The following is a 17549-nucleotide window of genomic DNA, read 5'->3' as shown; positions in this document are numbered from 1 at the left end:
CTTCAATCTCAAATGAAAAGATGATAAACTCTGACATGTAAAGTGCCCGTTGACTTACTGAAATAAACAGACCTAGCGTATACAGTAGCGAGCCTGTGGTTTTTAGCATTTTATCCTAATGTGACAGTTGAATACTGTTATTGCTAAATGTCGTGAAGGATCACCTGCGTAGTGCTTGTCTTTCTTCCTCTCTTCTTGCAAGGCATGATGAAACATCCTGTTGGTCAAACCATTCCCCTTCACGATAACATTCTAGCAGGATATCAGCCATCCTGCAAACATTTTGTTGGCAACTACTAACTTAAATAAAGTCTGTTCAAGTGATCTACAATGACTAATTTAAACCAGATTCAAATTTTAATTTTGATTAAATAATTTTCAGGTATTTATGGTAGAAAATTGATTGAGTAAAGATAACAAATACCATTATATATTCTTCACTTTAATAAATACTATAGTGTAATAAAATTTAATAAAAGTTTCACTAAATTAAGTCTTTGCTATACAATGTAAATAAAAAAAATATTTGTGATAATCTAACTAAATCACATAAAAACATTAAAAAATGTATTAGGTTCAGAACACTTCTATTGATTTGTGTGACAGATTCAATGTTAAAATCTTATTTTAAAATATTTCTAAAAAATAAGACACTCAAAATATATTTTTTGTGCAAAATATTTTTGGTAGAATAAAATAGTTAGCATATATATATATATATATATATATATATATATATATATATATATATATATATATATATATATATATATATATATATATATATATATATATATATATATATATATATATATATATATATATATATATATATATATATATATATATATATATATATATTAGCTAGTTATATTTGTTGTAATTGAGTTGTTAAGAGCTTCGTGAAGGTAATTTCGCAAGGTGAAGGTAATTCATGGTTGCATGGTGAGAAAATATTTAGAATTTTTTGTTTGATCTGAGAATACTCTTAATAGAGAATTCGTTGACATCTGTACATTTTGCAGCTGTCAAAGTTGTTTGCTTATTAGTAAAAGCAAACATTTTTTGTCTCGTAATCGCAACTTTTCTATTATACACAAATGCGTAAAGAACTGTTCGTGTATGAAGTGTCGCTGCGATAAGTGTTGTGTATGGTTTACACATTTTGACAGTTTGAAAAGACATGCAATTAACTGTAAAGGTGAAATTTGTTTGCCTACTGTGGAACTACCAGTGGACATTTCAACTTCTCAGTTAAGGTTGAAGACTCATGTGCTTACAAGCACACAAACATATGATTAGCAACCAATCTCATCATTACTTGGTCATGTATCTAAACCTAAGACTGTGCTTGGTGCATTACAGATAAATGATAATGGTTTTACACTTGGCGAAAACTGATTATTATTTAAATACCTTACGTGAGTCAAATGACATTTGTACTTTTCAGAACATAAAAATCAGCAGTAGCAACGCATGGATCTTTATAATATAACTTGTGGTTGTACAGCGTATATGATAAACCATATTCATTCAAAGACCAAGTGAAGGAGTGTGCTTTCAAGACATTTATTATTCCAACGAAGTGAAACAGCATCAAGAAACACTGTCAGGAAGAAAGAGACATGTAGGGAAAGGATCTTGCTGGTCTCTGTCTTCAGTAAACAGATTAGAGTTTAGAGTTAGTTACTTCAAGCCAATCCAGAACTAAATGCTGATTAGATTGCAAATTTTTGCAAGTGTTCTTGTAGAATAGAATTTACATAATAAATAATATTTAAAAGTTTTGTTTAATTTCTTGCACCTAAAAAACTTATACTTTTAATGTGAAACGTTAAACAATGCGATTTTAATAAATAATATATAAATAATTAGTTTTGAGCCTTAAGTACTTTTTAGTGGTGATCAAGGATCAGACTGAGGGCAGGAATTGATCGAATCAATCAATCCTTTATAGGTAAATTTTTAAAATGATTTTTGGAATTTTTTCCAAACCTCTATGTTAATAATAGCTAGGGTTGTGCAAGAATGAGATTTAGGCCTCGAGAAATTTTCGAGAAAGAAAATATTTTTCTCGCGAGAAACAAGACGAGAATGAGAAATTTTTAAATAATCAAGATTTACTGTAGATATCACTTTCAAAATATATTGTTCTGTACATAAAACTGTTGTTTATCATATAGAATGACAATTTAGTTGCCTGTGCACAACTGACATGCACCACACGTTATGTAGGCCTACACTAAATTATAAATAAACATTCACTCACTTAGGTAAAAGTCTAGTAGCTAACATGTTAATTGTGATGATAAGCATCAACAAGAAATCATCTAAGAAGAAATAAAAATAACCTGTAATAATAATAATAATTTTATCAATAAAAATAACAAATTATGATGAAAACACCTTGAATTATTAAACACACTATTTTTACATCCTTTTTTTATTTTCATGGAGAAAAACAAGTTCTTGCACATGTTCTGTAGCAAAAAATTGTCTCTTGCAGCTCACAATGTTCCCAGCTCCTGAGAACACTCGTTCACTGGCTGCCTCAGTCGCAGGAATCCCGAGAAACTGCATTGCAATTTTGCACAATTGGGGGTAAAGACTACTGCCCTTCTCTTTCCACCATTTTAAGGGGTCATCCACTCTTGGAATAGTAGGCAAAGAAAGATAGTCTGACACTTCCAGGTTGCCATTATTTTCAGCCTGTTGTGCCATTTCATCGAAAGCATTCCAGAGAGATGATTTATTTTCTTGAGCTTCAGGTTTTTCTGAATCAGAGAGTATATAATTTGCTTTAAATATAACATTTTGACAACCTCAATAAATACACACTTTGTAGATATACAAACTTTAAACAGCTGTACACATTGTTAAAAAAATAATATAGTAGGCATTCAAAAATTATGTAAGTATGACAAATATGTTTTTTTTTTTTTTTTTTTTTTAACGTTAATGTAGGTAATGTTGAAGTTAGTGTCCTGAAACATACATGTTACTCATAATATATGTATTTAATATTGATCAATATTTGAAGCCTTAAAAATTTTTTAATTCAACACTTGAGCTTACCTGGTTTGTTTGTTTGTGAAGGTGAAATTTGTTCCACTTTTCACTTCAAATGCTCAACTGCCATCATTTTTTCATCCTTGGGTACAACAATGTGCTTGAATCGTGGATCTACTAGCATGGCAGTGTAATATGGTTCACTTCTTTCAAACAAAGCGAACCTCGCCTTCAAAGACTTAAGCAGTGCTCTAGCAAACACCACACCAGCTCCCATTATTCCCTTATTTTTATTTATACATAACCTGCAGAATTCTTTAAAAGCGAACAGTTTATTGATCAGTAATTTAAATTACATACCAAAATTTCTAGACGTTAATCACACTCTTACTTTCAGCATCTGTCGCTATAATTCGCTGCCTGAAATGTAATTGTTGCTTGCTATCATCAACCGCAGATGGCAGTATGAAATAAACGACATATTAAACTATTAAAACGCCTGTAATAAAAAAAAATAACCTTGAAAAAACCTTAACCCTGGCTTTGGACCTGATTTTCGACAAGGTATTTAATTAAAATACTGCCCAACTTGTTAAATTTACTAAGCAGTTAAACCTATAAAGTTTCTGCACACATTAGAAAAGTTACTTCTATGACATTACTAAAATATTAGGTAACTTGAAACATTTTAAAACAAATATTATAACACTAAGTATAAATTATATATTTGTTTTTGCTTAAACAACTGAAATCAGTTTGTAAATAATTACTACAAACAAACCTTAAACTTATTGAGCTTATTCAACATTATTAATATATATTATTATAATATTATTAAAAAAGTAAAACATTTTCTAGTTAAATATTTTAACCAGGTCCCTTGAGGTTACCAACCGCGTGCTCTACTGCTGTGCTATCGAGCCCATTTACATATTGCAAGGAGAATATTTATAACAATCATTGCAATGCCAGTTTTCGTAGGAATTTAAAACTTGTGATTACTTTTTTACTGTGACTATTTTAGTTTACCAAATATATTCTAGGGTAGATTTTCACTATCATAAAGTTTCATTTGGCACACCAATGTGCTTGGTATGTACTCTAATGTTTACGAATGTGACTAGATACTGTTTTAGGTTGATACACGTGGGTCCACCCATCTTTGCATCACATTTCCGTTCATCAACTTCCTTTCCATTTTCACAAAATTACTCCTACCAAATGCTGTATACCGAGAGCTAAGATGTTTACACATCAAGAATTATGAAAATGTTAAGTATATTAAACAGTGGAAAATATGATATTCCTTTGTGTTGACTACGGTAACCTATAGAAAGGGTCAAATTATATGTTTCTATGGATCATGCGATATATATTTTTAAACTTTCTCTTCAGAAAAATGTCTTAGCCCTTCCAGCTTGAATTTATAACAATTTTCCACAGTTTGCAGCATCCAAATGTAGTCTTTTATTTTGTGGCTCGTAAAACCACAACCTTTGCTTAAGTAAACATTCATGGTCAAGTGGAGCTATCGTGTCTCAACTGAAGCGGCTTATGTAAAATATCAGAGATTTCCTTCAGACATTTACATGTTGAATGGTTTTTGTTTATTAATAACAGGTGATAACATGAAAACACTGGGACTGATAATTTAAAAGGCTGTCAAGAGAAAGGGGAAGGGGGGCAAAATTCCCGGAGCCCAGTTAAGTTTTGAGAGTTTTTTTTTATGCTCGGGTGTAACTAAAACAAAAATATTTCCAGTCTGTTGTACTGTGATTAATAGGAAACCTTACAAGTAATGCAATATGCACGGACCACATTTAACAGACTTTGACAGTCTTTAGATATATGTATTTTAAAACTGGGGGTTTTGAAAGGTTGTACATTAAGATTAAGGAATGAGAAGATTCACGACAATATTGTTTGTCCCAGGGCCTTTGGTTTCTCTTGAGTGGCCTGATTATTTATTTAGCAAGCCCAAGGTGGTAAGGGTTGTGCTGGCAGTGATGAGGTGCGTGTGGCATGCTGTGGGCCGCAGGTGGACTGGGTCCGCCGGCTCGGCTTGGACGGTGCCCGCAAGACGAGCGAGCCCGAGATGGGGGGCGCCGCCGGCCGCGAGGACCCGACCCTGAGGCGCAGCACCGACTGCATCGTGGCCCCCAAGGACCTGGCCGCGTCCTCGGACTCGGACCTGCTGCGCTCCGCCCCGCCTTGGGGCTCCCTCTCGCACGCCAAGCCCAAGTTCCGGTTCTCGCCCGAGAAGGAGGGCTCACTCTCGGACAGTAGCCGCACCGTGTCCAGCCAGGAGGGGGACGAGGCGGCCGCCACCTCGAAGAGCGACGAGCTGGCCGCCAAGAAGACGCGCGTCAAGCAGAGCCTGATGAAGCGTGCCCGCAGCGTGGCCATCTTCTCGTTGAAGCTGAAGGAGAGGAGGGCTCGCGACGCGTTGGCTCGCGAGGCCGAGAACAAGGCCAAGGAGAAGTGGATGCAGCCGGCGAACGTGGGTGGTGAGCTATCGTGCATCCCCATCGAGAAGCTGATTGCGGTGGATGACGTCGCCCGGGGCCCCCCAGTGGGGCTGCAGCGCCGGAAACCCCCGCAGCACGGTGGTGCGAACTTGTAGCTCCCCTCGTCCCCCCCTCCGTCCCCTGTCGTAGTCGTTCTGCTAGTGCCGTAGCGTAGCGAGCCTAGGATCACTGTCTGTGGGTGTTCAGTTGTCACGGGTGTGGAGGGGTATGAGCTCTTGTTTGGAGAGTATGTAATAGTTCAAGCAGTGGTTGCTTGTTTATAGCTAGGAGGCTCGCTGATTGGCTGAGAATAGGGCCATCAGGAGCGTATAGTGTAATAGGCACATACGTAGTGTTCTCGTTACAATACTTTCTGATGGCCGCCTCGTGCACTTGCATATTGGTCGGATTAAACATGAAGCCAACCACTGTTTAGAAAATGTTTTGTAAAACATTTTAAATTAATTTTTGGCATTTTTATTGCATTGCTATATGGGTAATGCCTAGTTAAAAGCTATTTTAATGATAATAAAATAACATTTAAGAAGTGGTTGTATGTTTTTATAAAATATTTTGTTGGTTTTTACACAGTTTAAGTGTACTGTAGTAGTACGTTTTAAAGCTTCAAGTTAAATTTCTGGTGATTTTTTTATGGAACGAACACAACCAAGGATTTTGCACACATAAATCTACTATCTCTCTACACCTGCTGGTAGGTAAGGTATCAAGAGGTATAGGTAGGCTTGTTAGTACCCGACCAACTTAAAATTTTTCACAAAATGTACAAATAAGAGCAAGTCCAGTTATGTATAGCATCACTCAATATTAGCATCTTTCTCTAGCTTTATTGAAGGAGTTAGGGAATGCTGATGAAAGAAAATACCCAAGTTATTTTTAATAGAGGTATGGATGTTGTGTCTCAGTTTTACCTTTTACAGTGACAGTTTTACCTATTCTAATTTTATTTCCAATGTAACAGAACATTATGTTACATATTTTTAAACTAACAAATTTAAACAATTCATAGTGGTTTGGAAAAATATTATTATTGCTTAGAATATATTTTGAATTATGTTTTATATTATATGTGGACAACGAATAGCTTATAGCTTTTATTTCTACAAAATGCAGATATGTTCTGTTACATCTCCCCAAGATATTTTATAATGAAATATAAAGATCTTATTTCCTTGCTACAGTTAATATAATCAAAAACAGTTTTTGTTGTAGTTATATGTGTGCACTTTATCAATGTTACTCGTAGGAAATTTATAACCCATTTATTAGCATACAATGTCTGCTGGTCATCATGATCTTAAACATGGTGCTTTCTTATTCTGTCTCTAGTTAGATGTTTGTTTTATTATCTGTTTTTTCAACCAATTTCTTAAATTATTTTGTAATCTCTTCCATGGTAGCATTTTTTATTTAGTGTTAACATGTAGAATTTTAATATATATATATATATATATATATATATATATATATATATATATATATATATATATATATATATATATATATATATATATATATATATATATATATATATATATATATATATTTTTAGTGAATTGGTATTTTTCCTTCAAAGTGGTAACATACATGTACATATTATCTCTGTTCCTGTTCTACCTCCCACCCCCACTTGTTGTTTTGCTACCTTATGGTTATTTCAGTATATTTTTTCTGTCAGCTTCTAGAAATTTTTTCCTCTTTTTCTTTTACTACCAAGTCTTCTGTTCTGTTTTATTATTATTCATTATTGATTTCTGTTTGGGTAAAGTATTGAAGTACTTATTGTGTAGTGACTGTCTGGTTGTGGTTTTTAAAGTCATTGATGATACGTACACATTTTATGCTAGTATTAATTTTAAACCTCAAAAATTTCGAAAACTATTCTATGTAATTGTCTAAATGTGTATTGTATACGTCTGAATTTTGGAAGCTGTATTGCATTTATGACCTTTATAAAACAAAGAAAATTCTGACCACATTTTAAAAATGTCACACTTGTGAGTTGAGGAATAGCTTTAATATTTGTTGAATGTTGCTGCATCCCATGTGAACATTTTTCAGATTTGCCTTAGTCATGTGTATGCTGTATCTCGGTTTCCATGAGGTGGCCGGAGCTACGATGCCTTCCCAAACAACACACTCAAATAGTTCCATGTCCCACTGTCCGTACGCACTAGTTAGCTAAATCACGTAATATTTTTGTGGCTATGTTATTTGCTGTCCATTTTAGTGTCGAGCTGCTTTTTGACAGAATCGCTAAAGTTGTTACCAAACATGTTGAAAACATTTGTTAGTTTTGTTATATGCTAGTATTATTTGTGAAGTGCCTATTTCCAGTTTAGTTACATGTTCTGTTGTCAAAATAAAATTAGTGTTGTATATGACTGATGTTAATTTTTTCAACCTCTTTTTGACAATATTCCCAGCATGTGATGGCAAACGTTTAGAGAAATGCCTAACGTCAAGGTGCCTGCTTACTCATGGTTGTGTGTGTGTTAGCGAGGTGGAATGATAAGTATGACACTCGCTGGGGCTTCTAGCGCGGTATCGCCTCTAATCGCAAGACTCTGATTTAGCGCACAGTCTTTACGTCGTGCTTATGCCAATTATGAGATTTCTGTGGTAACCGTACGTAATAGTTAATGGCCTAGAAATGAGTGTTTTCAAGTATCTTCGCTGGAATTTTCATATAAAAGTATTATTATCAAAACATGCGTTTCCATAATTTGCAATCTTCTAAAAATACAGTTTAAAATCGAAATACAGATACAGAAGTACTAATATGTCCTTAGCGTTTTTTAAATGCTCTTCGTAAACAGACATCACTGGATATTTTTAACAATTTTTAATTGTATGTTTTTTTTCTGAAGTTCTGTAGATGGTACTAAATGTGTGCTCAGGTATGCGTTTTTTTTAAAAATGATTCCCAGCTCATTCTTGGCCTAGGATCGTGGATAACTGATGTAAACTGTTAATAGTGGTAAAGTTATGTGATGTGTTTTGGTACCATTAAACCTTTCCTTCAACACATGGAACAGTTAGTAAGCTGTCATTGAGAATATTGTGTGTACTATGATGTGAAGTGACTTTATAATTGCGCTGTTATCACGGGTTCGTTTAAATAAGGCGATAAAATTAAATTGCATGTCCATGAAAAAAAAAATCATATGTAATTTTTATAGAAACGATTACCAGGCCCAAAACCCTTGTTTCTATATTATTATTTTAGAATCATTTAAATAACCTCTGCAAAAACTTAAAATGTTATCAAAATACTCACTCGAAATTGTTTAAAGATTAATGACAATTAATTTGATCATCCAGGTGGCTTGTTTGTACCCGAGCCATGGGCACGGAGTGATGAGGGGAATACAAGAGATGATTATACAGTGATATGTCATTTTCTTCCACAGTACGAACACAACACTCACCCCTGAACCCGGGAAGGGAAGTATCCAGTGTGAACGATTTCCGACTCAGCAGAGCAGAGAACTAAGCACCTTGGGTTCACCAGCCAGAAGCTATAACCACAGACCAATAGGCCTGACTCATTAAAACTATCATTATATGATTAATTCTAAAGACATGCCGCTCTACTATTTTTTCGGTCTTTCATATTTAGTGTCAAAGAAGGTGTAATGATGAAAAAACTGAGAAATAATAATAACAATAAATGTATTCAACTCGGATTAATTTTTTGAATAGATTCACAGAATCGTTTTATGAACATAGACAGATTTTAAGTTTCTTTGGAATAAAAATTGGGAGAAAATCAAGAAATACTACTAGTAAGTGGAGAAACATATTGTTTTATTTCATAACTTTGTACACCATGTTCGTAACAAGAAATAAATGTCTCATTAGTAATGCACTCTATTTTGTTGTGAACGGTATTTTTATTCACGATCTGTAAAATAACTGTGTAACACAAATCTTCTTTTTAAATATATTCAGTCTTCTACAGTTTGCAATGATGATATCTTCTCTTACACTTACACGAGGTTGCACGATGATGAACGTGTCACTTAACATCGAAGCACTGTTTCCATTCATCACGAAGATCTAGAGAACAAATAGAAAACAATTTCCACTATAGTTTACACAACTTGAAATTCAAGCACGTTTTGAACGTCTACATTAAAATCTTCAATTTAATTTCGTACTGCACGGTCACCAATATCGTTTATTGTTCATTTGATTCCCCCCCCCCAAATTGAAAACTTTACTCGTTCAAATCTACGTAAGTTTCTCAGTAATATCAATTAGAGCATGAATACGTTCTATCGTGTGCAGAGACCTGAAAAATTCGCGTTTATTTTCTGTTACTAGGCTAGACTCCACACTCTTGTACACAAATCGTCAAATGTATTGTATTATTTGATTTTATTTTTTATTATCTGTCCGGAATGCTAATCGTTGTTTAAAGTTAATTGCTGTGTTTTCCAACTTGTTTCTTGTCATTCGGGGCGCGTAAAACTACCACTAACCAATAAATAGGGCCTCAAAATATTCGAGGTTTGGATCACTTTAAGAATAGACTACACAGTCCTCTGTATAATCGGCAAAAACTGCGTCTCAAATGCTTTGCCTGTGATTCGTTATTTCTTTGGTTGAGGGTTTCTGGTCGATTCAGAGGCGCCCAAATAAACAGTGAGCTAATATAAAAAGCAGCTTTAAGGTATATTTGTTTAAATTTTACCATATCGCGAAATAAATCCGCAAATATTTCCGGTCTCTACCCATAAATAGGGGCAAGCATATTTCGCGAAAAATATCTGTACGCCCATTAGACTGCAATGAGCTATGCCGGCGCCAGTTGTTTCTTCCTAGTAATTGGCTTATTTGGCAGTGCCATTCATGACGGGTTTGCTTCCGCACAGAATTATTGTGATTGGTTTGCTGACAGTATACATGCACCTGAAAGAACTTGACAAATAAAAAAAATAGTTTGTATGTAAAGTCGGTTTACGGACGATAATTTTATGTGATAACGTCATAAGAACAAATGTATGAGATTATATCACTAATCAAATTCTTAAAATGCGAGAATTAATTACCTTTTTTGCTGCAATTGTTGTTGTAATAAACAATGGAAACCACATTAACTTTTCACTTCACTTTATAAACAGTTGTCAAAACAGTTCACGTGTAGGTTGTGTGCTGCCGCTGTCTCTCTTCTACTCGGACGCATCGGCCGATGGAGTGGAAGAGAGATAGATGCGTCACAAGCCGATCGTGCCTCTCTATCGCTTGTTCCGCGTTCTCGCTTGCACGCTCGGCTCAGGCGGAACGTGGCAATAAGTCATGCTTTTTCGTGCGTGCAGCCGGCGTTCATCGATTTATAAGACGTTATCACGTCAAAAACAAAAATGGTGCTACGGTGTTTTAACTCTCAGCTAGCGTCGATATCTTTTCGCCTAAATCACATGGCCCTACCAATAAATAATGCCAGTTAGGTGTACCATGATAAGCATCCTGCCATGCATACAAATAATTGTGTGAATTTAGTTGGCAGGTTATAATAATTTGCAATACATTAAATTTATTCTGCGTGTCAGATGGTGATACATATTAGGCACAAGTGTTTGTTAACTAAGAAAATATTAGCATATTAAGCTCAACAATTAAATACAAGTACTGATAACTTTCCAACCCTTAATGCTCGTGTTTTTAATACACTCTCTTAGTAACGCTTGCAAATAGGAAAGTATTATTACCATTGAATATATAATATATTCAATGGTATTACTCCAATTGATAAACTTAAAAACGACCAATCTTAGTTTAAGGTGCGACTCACCACTATGATTCTTGTTGAATACAAAGAAATGTTATTATTTTTATAAATAACAATAATTTTACGAACTTTTCAGATAAAAATGTGTGTCGATTAAAGAAGAATTTTTTCGTAGCTTCAGCTCCAGATAACTTCGAATTTCATAGAAAGTACGTTGGATCTCTACATCAGAGTTCTTTGCTCCAATGAAAATATGCACTTGAAATGATGCATTTATTGTGATTTTTCTGTAGACTTAACGGCGTAGTATCATGATTATTTTTTTTTTTTATTTCGATTTGATGCTTATAAATTAAAATTAATTCATAATATTTCTCTCGGTATTTATTTAAAAAAATATTTTTTTCTATTTAGTAATTTATTGTTTATTTACTGAGTTTAATAAACCTAAAGGCAAATTTATATTTCAACCATAGCATGAACTAAGGAGAATGTACACGTAATAGTATGGTATACAGTTTTAAATTAACCGTTCGTTTGTAGCCTGTTTCGTAAGATTAATTTTATACATCACTTATAAATAAACAAAAATTTTTTTTACTAAAGATCATACATAGAAAATTGAGATTCAGTTTAAAAAACAACATAATAATAGCATATTTCTTAATTATAAATTAAGAATTTTATGACAATAAATACATTTAATTTTGTTTACAAACTACATTTAATAATTTATTTTCGCAGTTAATGCTAGATTAAAATATAAATCAGTCTTAAAGGTTCTGAAAACCAGTAAAAATTCTAATATAACCTGCAAAACCATTTAAACCATACACGACTATTATATTACGAATTTATTTAAAATCGTGAGTAAAACATTTAGTAATTAAAGTAAAATTTTTAAGGCTACTACCTTTAAAATGGTTTTATTTTTGCTATTAAGTGAAGAAAATTCTTATGACTTAATATTTAAGTAGGTAAGCTTAGTACCTGTCAAATCAATAATATAGATGTATAGTTACGAATATCACTGTAAATCATATTTAACTAGCGCTCGCAAATATAAGGTAAACAATTTAACGGCGCGGGAAAGTAAATTAAACAAATATATAAGTTTGTCTAAGACAGTATTTGAGAAAAAAAATGCAACATGCAAAAAGTTAAGTATTCACATATTAAAATACATATGTAAAATACGTATAATCGCGACGTGAAAATTACCGCACTTTGAACTTATCAGGTTTCGGTTTTTTTTTTCTCCTTCTTTGTTTGATGCGAATAGGCCAACATCAGAAATTTCATTGGACAATGAAGGTACAGTTTAATGTGTATGTAGGTAAAGATATGATTTTATTTTTATAAAAAAAATCGTGTTATAATTTTTTAACTTTTGGAGAATGAATGTAATCATGACTGTAGAATCTAATTATATAGAATTTCCCTCGTTTTAATGATACAAATTATTGAAAAAATATTCTAAGGGATAAATGCGTTTCTATAGAGAGTGAGGTCTTTGGTAAATTCACGCTACTATGAAGATGTTGTGTAAGGAGCACGCGGGCGAGCGAGGGGAAGCGCGCGGGAACTCACGTCTGGCGGGCAGGTGGAAGACGAGCGGCAGCTGCGGGTCGGGTCTGTCCTCGCACTCGCTCTCGTCGAACGCCTCGGGGCTCGCGACGGCGGCGAACTCCTGGATGGAGCAGGCGATGGAGCGGCAGCCCGGCAGCTTCAGCACGTGAGGAGGCCGCGCCGTGTCGTTCTTGTACGACACCTGCGGTCACACCAGCTCGTGGAACAAACACGTGGGGAAACTACTACCATCCCCCCCCACCAGTTATGCACACGTACACACCGCTCTATTTCACCTCGTTCATATGGACTGAAGCAAAATAGCCGATTTCTGAATGCGTTATTTCTTTTCGAACTACGTTCTGGTGGCTGGCTCAGCTGTGACTCCCAATTCGTAAGCATTGGCCATTTTCGGACGTGTACGTCACTCGATGCCAATGACAAGAAAGTACCCTTCGCAAAGCTGGCTTCCCAAACTGTTATTTTAAATAACTGGCCTGGTTTTAAGACAAATAGATAGGGGCAGGCATTTTTGCGAAAAGATCTGAACGCCTATTAGGCTGCAAAAAGGTATACCCGCACCTGTGGTTTCTTCCTTGTGATTGGCGACCGTCTGCAAGAGAAGTCGTTGCCTTATTTGACCGAGCCACTCAGGACACGTTTACTTCCGCACTGAATCACTATGATTGGTGTTGTTACAATTGATATGTACCTGGGAGACACTCACCCAATCACGAAACACAGACGATGTTATAGTGTTTTAACTTTCATCTAGTCTCGAAATCTTTTCGCGAAATCTGCATGCCCCTACAAATAGATCGTTTAGAGACACAGCAGAAATGGCATAGTCTGATTCGAAAAAAATTGAAGCGCGGGAGTCCCACAAAGCAGAATTTTAGGGACAGTTGTATTCAGTATTTATGTCCTTGATATGCCCGAACCCGCACACCGAACAGTCCAGCCCGAATCTCACGACGAGAAGACCGCGCGCTTGGAGGCGACACCGCGGTAGAAGCACCAGCGAGAGTCGCTCCAACATGGCCACACGCCCGAGACCAGGCGGGCCCCTGGGTGGAATACTACACTGTATGAAAGGCGCGCAGTGCGACAGTACCGTGACGACGTGCTCCTGGCGCTGGTTGAGCCGCAGCTCGACCATGAGGCAGGCCGAGAAGGGCGGAAGCTCGCCGTTCCAGGCGCGCAGCACGGACAGCAGCGCCAGCAGGTTGGTGTCGTGGGCGCCGTACAGGAACAGCTTCCTGTCGGGCCGCAGCGCGCGCTCCGCCTTCAGCTGCGTGTGCTCCAGGATCTCGTGCACCAGGCGACCTGCGGGCCGGCGGCACACTCTCACTGGCCCAACCTCCACAACAACAAATATATATATAATTAGAGACCTGCAAAATTCGCGGATTCATTTCGTGATATGCTACAATTCAAATAATTATACCTTAGCGCTGCAAATTTATTGGTTCGCTGTTAATCTGGAGTAATGAGGGCCAATTAGAGGTCCTCGCTCAAAGAAGTGTCGAATCACAGACACTCGGTCGAGACGACTCACAAGTCAGCAGCCCGAGTGTGTAGAGTGTGTAGAGTGTAGTAGAGTCTATCCTGGAGGTCATTGAATCCGCGAATTTTGCAGGTCTCTATATATAATGCATACTTTTTCGCATAATTAGCTGGCAAAGTTGAATTTTTAACATTTCTGTGCAGTATGGATAAGGTGAATCAAACGAAATAAATAACTGAAACAATACAATGCTGCTGGGTAGTGCGTGGTATGATTTCAAATTGCTTCAAAAATATTTAATTTTATTTGGTCTCTTAAAATCATTAAAATTCAAATGATTTCTAAAGGCCAAGTAAAATTAAATATATATATTTTTAAATGGAAGAAATGAAATCATATCAAATAGTAGCCAGTACGATTGACTTCAAGCCTATAAAGTTTCAGTTGTATAATTCCATTTCATTCTCCTCATCCACACTACACAAAAACGTTACAAATGCATCTTTGCCAGCTAACGATGCGAAAAATATGATATATTTTGATGTTGTGAAAGTTCAGCCACTCAAATAGTCGTCAATTTTAACCGCGTGGAACGTAAATATAAACCAGTGACCTTAAACGGGTCATATACCCTGAAAAGTATCGTTGACAATCGGGGAACGTGCCTAAACACTGCCTACGGACATTGGGGAATGAATAGGTAAAGGAGTCCAGAAATAAATAAAAAAAAAAAAAAAACGGCGTTTGTCTGTGGTGGTTTTGAGAAACTATTAGAAAACTAAAAATTACGATGGCCGGATTGAGGTTCCAAACCAAGATCCTCAGGAATGCGAATGCTGAAATGGAGTATTAAGAATTGAATTTATATTATTACTACATAACAGCTTAAATTTCATTATAAAAATAATTACTTGTAATCTTTTTGACATTAGTGGATATAAATACAAAAAAAACTAAACACAACAATGATATTTTAAGGTTTTATTTTTCAGTGGTTGCAAACTTACTTGAGCAGTTAGTTATACTGTTTACCCTGTCCGTGTTGAAATAAACTCTGGGTAGTTACATTGGACCCAGTTTTATGTTGAAACTGGGTTGTACTATTACTCTCTCCAAAGCCTCACCACTGCGTCACCTCGCTCCTTACACTGTCCGTGAACGTGTCCACACCCTAGTTGTTTACTGTTTACTCAGGCACAGCACGAATCGCGCAAATGGTTTTATTAAAAAAAAAAAAGTAGTACGCACCGTGCATTCGGAGCCCTGGAATTTCCTAAAGGATACCCCATCACCTGTGCCGTCTATTCATACGCATCGCACGGACTATATGGATTTATTCTTCTTGCTCTCTCGCCGACGTCCGATACGTGCGATGAGGATAAGTGACCGCAGTCTCATTTAATGCAGTGTAGAGAATTATGAAATCCGATTCGTGCCTGCTTTCACGACCAGTGTGCGCCTAACTTATCCGATGGCTTATTAGTCCTCTCGTGCAAGCTGCGTTGAAGAAAAATGTCTTGGCTTCAAAATTTAACGTTTTTTTTTTTTTTACCGCCAATGCGACTGTCAGAAACGCGTTCATAACTGGCGCGTTCTAATTTTTTTAAATTTAATCAATATTGTGTTTAAATTTATGCCATACATCAAAATATTACGTTTATGTTTAGTTATTCCAACAAAATAATAAGTCTTTCTTATTGTAGAACCTTTATTAAAACAAACGCTCATGGTCTAGTTTTGCATAAGCTTTTTTGGACAGTTATGAGGGCAACTAAGTAAAAAAAAATGTTGCAGTCATGCGAGAGGGAGATAATTTTAGTCTAAATCAGTCTTCAGTCTGTGGTTCACACTCTAGTATATGCCAAAGTCAAGTTAGCAGTATCTCAAGTAAAGTTGTTTCCGGTCTTTGTGACTAACAGAAATATCTATGTTTTAAATTGTTGGCTAAAAAAATTATTTTCGTTCACAACATTCTCTATGCAATATATATGTGTATATATATATATATAATTTACATAGAGTGATTTTGTCTTTTTGTCTGTGTTTTTTTGTTTTCATATTCTATTGTCCGTTCTTCGGGTTTTCTCTATGGCGTGCGGTGCGAACTAGCAATTGCGTAAAAATTCATTTTTAAACTTAATATCATGCATTATACACTTTGAGGTTGTGGCTATTAATTTCTCTGTCTGTTTTTTTTTTTTTTGCTGTCAGATAGTTGAGAGTCGTCTTTATTGCGTGCTCCTCTCCTCATCGCCAGTGACCACTGAAGGAGGGTTGCGTCGAAGCAGGAAGCAGGGCTGGAACAGGGGCGCGGGCACTCACCGACGAACATCCGACGAAGCGGCGCCGTGCAGGCCACGCCGAAGAACACGTTCCAGTCGTTGTACTGGGACAAGGGCTGCGGAAACACGCCGCGGCTCCAGAAGGGCAGCTTCTCGCCGTGGTAGGCCTGCGGTCACGGAGCCAAGCATCAAGGTACCGCGGCCCTGGAGGCGACAACCACACGGCACGCCCAGACGGACCTGACTTCGACCCAGAAGCCATGAAGCATTATTTTCGACTCTAGCCAAGAAGGCCCACGACCTGAATTGTACTAGCTCATTATCATAATTGGAATTGTGGGAAAATCATTTTTTTATCATAGAAAAATAATGGATTCCGCATCTGTGTCTGGACACGGCCGCAGGTTTTTAACGTGAGTACCTACGTATTGTAAATGTGAAGTAAAAAAAATATACAGTTTTTGTAATCCACCGTTAATAATTTAAATTTCGTACTAGGTCGGGTGACGTCCGCCATCTTAGCTTTCTTCCTCTCCTCCCTGAGTCTAGTCGGTTCGTTACCGGTGAGTGCCACCTTTTTGAAATTGTCACAAGCTGTTCGTCCATCTAATGGTCGTTTATTGCAATTACAATTGTATCAATTCACCAAATGCCTTAACATTGTAATTTTTTTCCATTCTTCGTAATTTCACCGTCTCACAGTTATCACGCCATTTATCACGTGGTTTAAATTGTGGATTTTTTTCTGCACAAAATTAATTTTAATTTACTCAAATTGTTTAACCTTTGTGTAAATTATCTGCTCTCAAATTAGATGTGACTTTATATAGTTAACGTTTTATATACTTACTTATTACTCGTAGAGATCTTTAAACAAGAAAAACTGTTTATAGGTGCACAAGCATAAAACCTTACCAAAC

The 17549-nt window shown here is 36.2% G+C and overlaps 2 protein-coding genes across 2 annotated transcripts in view; one reads left to right on the top strand and one right to left on the bottom strand.

Moving 5' to 3' along the window:
• Positions 1-6928, top strand: part of LOC134530826 (anoctamin-8) — a 93360-nt gene extending 86432 nt beyond the window's left edge. Inside the window, exon 17 of the mRNA XM_063366070.1 lies at positions 5048-6928. Coding sequence (XP_063222140.1) covers positions 5048-5632 — 585 coding nt within the window. The 3' untranslated portion in view covers positions 5633-6928. The remainder of the gene's footprint in view (positions 1-5047) is intronic.
• Positions 6929-9323: 2395 nt separating this feature from the next.
• Positions 9324-17549, bottom strand: part of LOC134530825 (prostatic acid phosphatase-like) — a 41510-nt gene continuing 33284 nt past the window's right edge. The window contains exons 5-8 of the mRNA XM_063366069.1: positions 16670-16796; positions 13955-14166; positions 12862-13042; positions 9324-9596 (exon numbers count right to left, since the gene is read on the bottom strand). Of these exons, the coding sequence (XP_063222139.1) occupies positions 9556-9596; positions 12862-13042; positions 13955-14166; positions 16670-16796 (561 nt within the window). The 3' untranslated portion in view covers positions 9324-9555. The remainder of the gene's footprint in view (positions 9597-12861; positions 13043-13954; positions 14167-16669; positions 16797-17549) is intronic.

This window comes from Bacillus rossius, chromosome 3 (assembly GCF_032445375.1).
Source record: "Bacillus rossius redtenbacheri isolate Brsri chromosome 3, Brsri_v3, whole genome shotgun sequence".
Taxonomy (NCBI): Eukaryota; Metazoa; Arthropoda; class Insecta; order Phasmatodea; family Bacillidae; genus Bacillus; species Bacillus rossius.
This window is presented reverse-complemented; position numbering and strand designations above follow the sequence as displayed.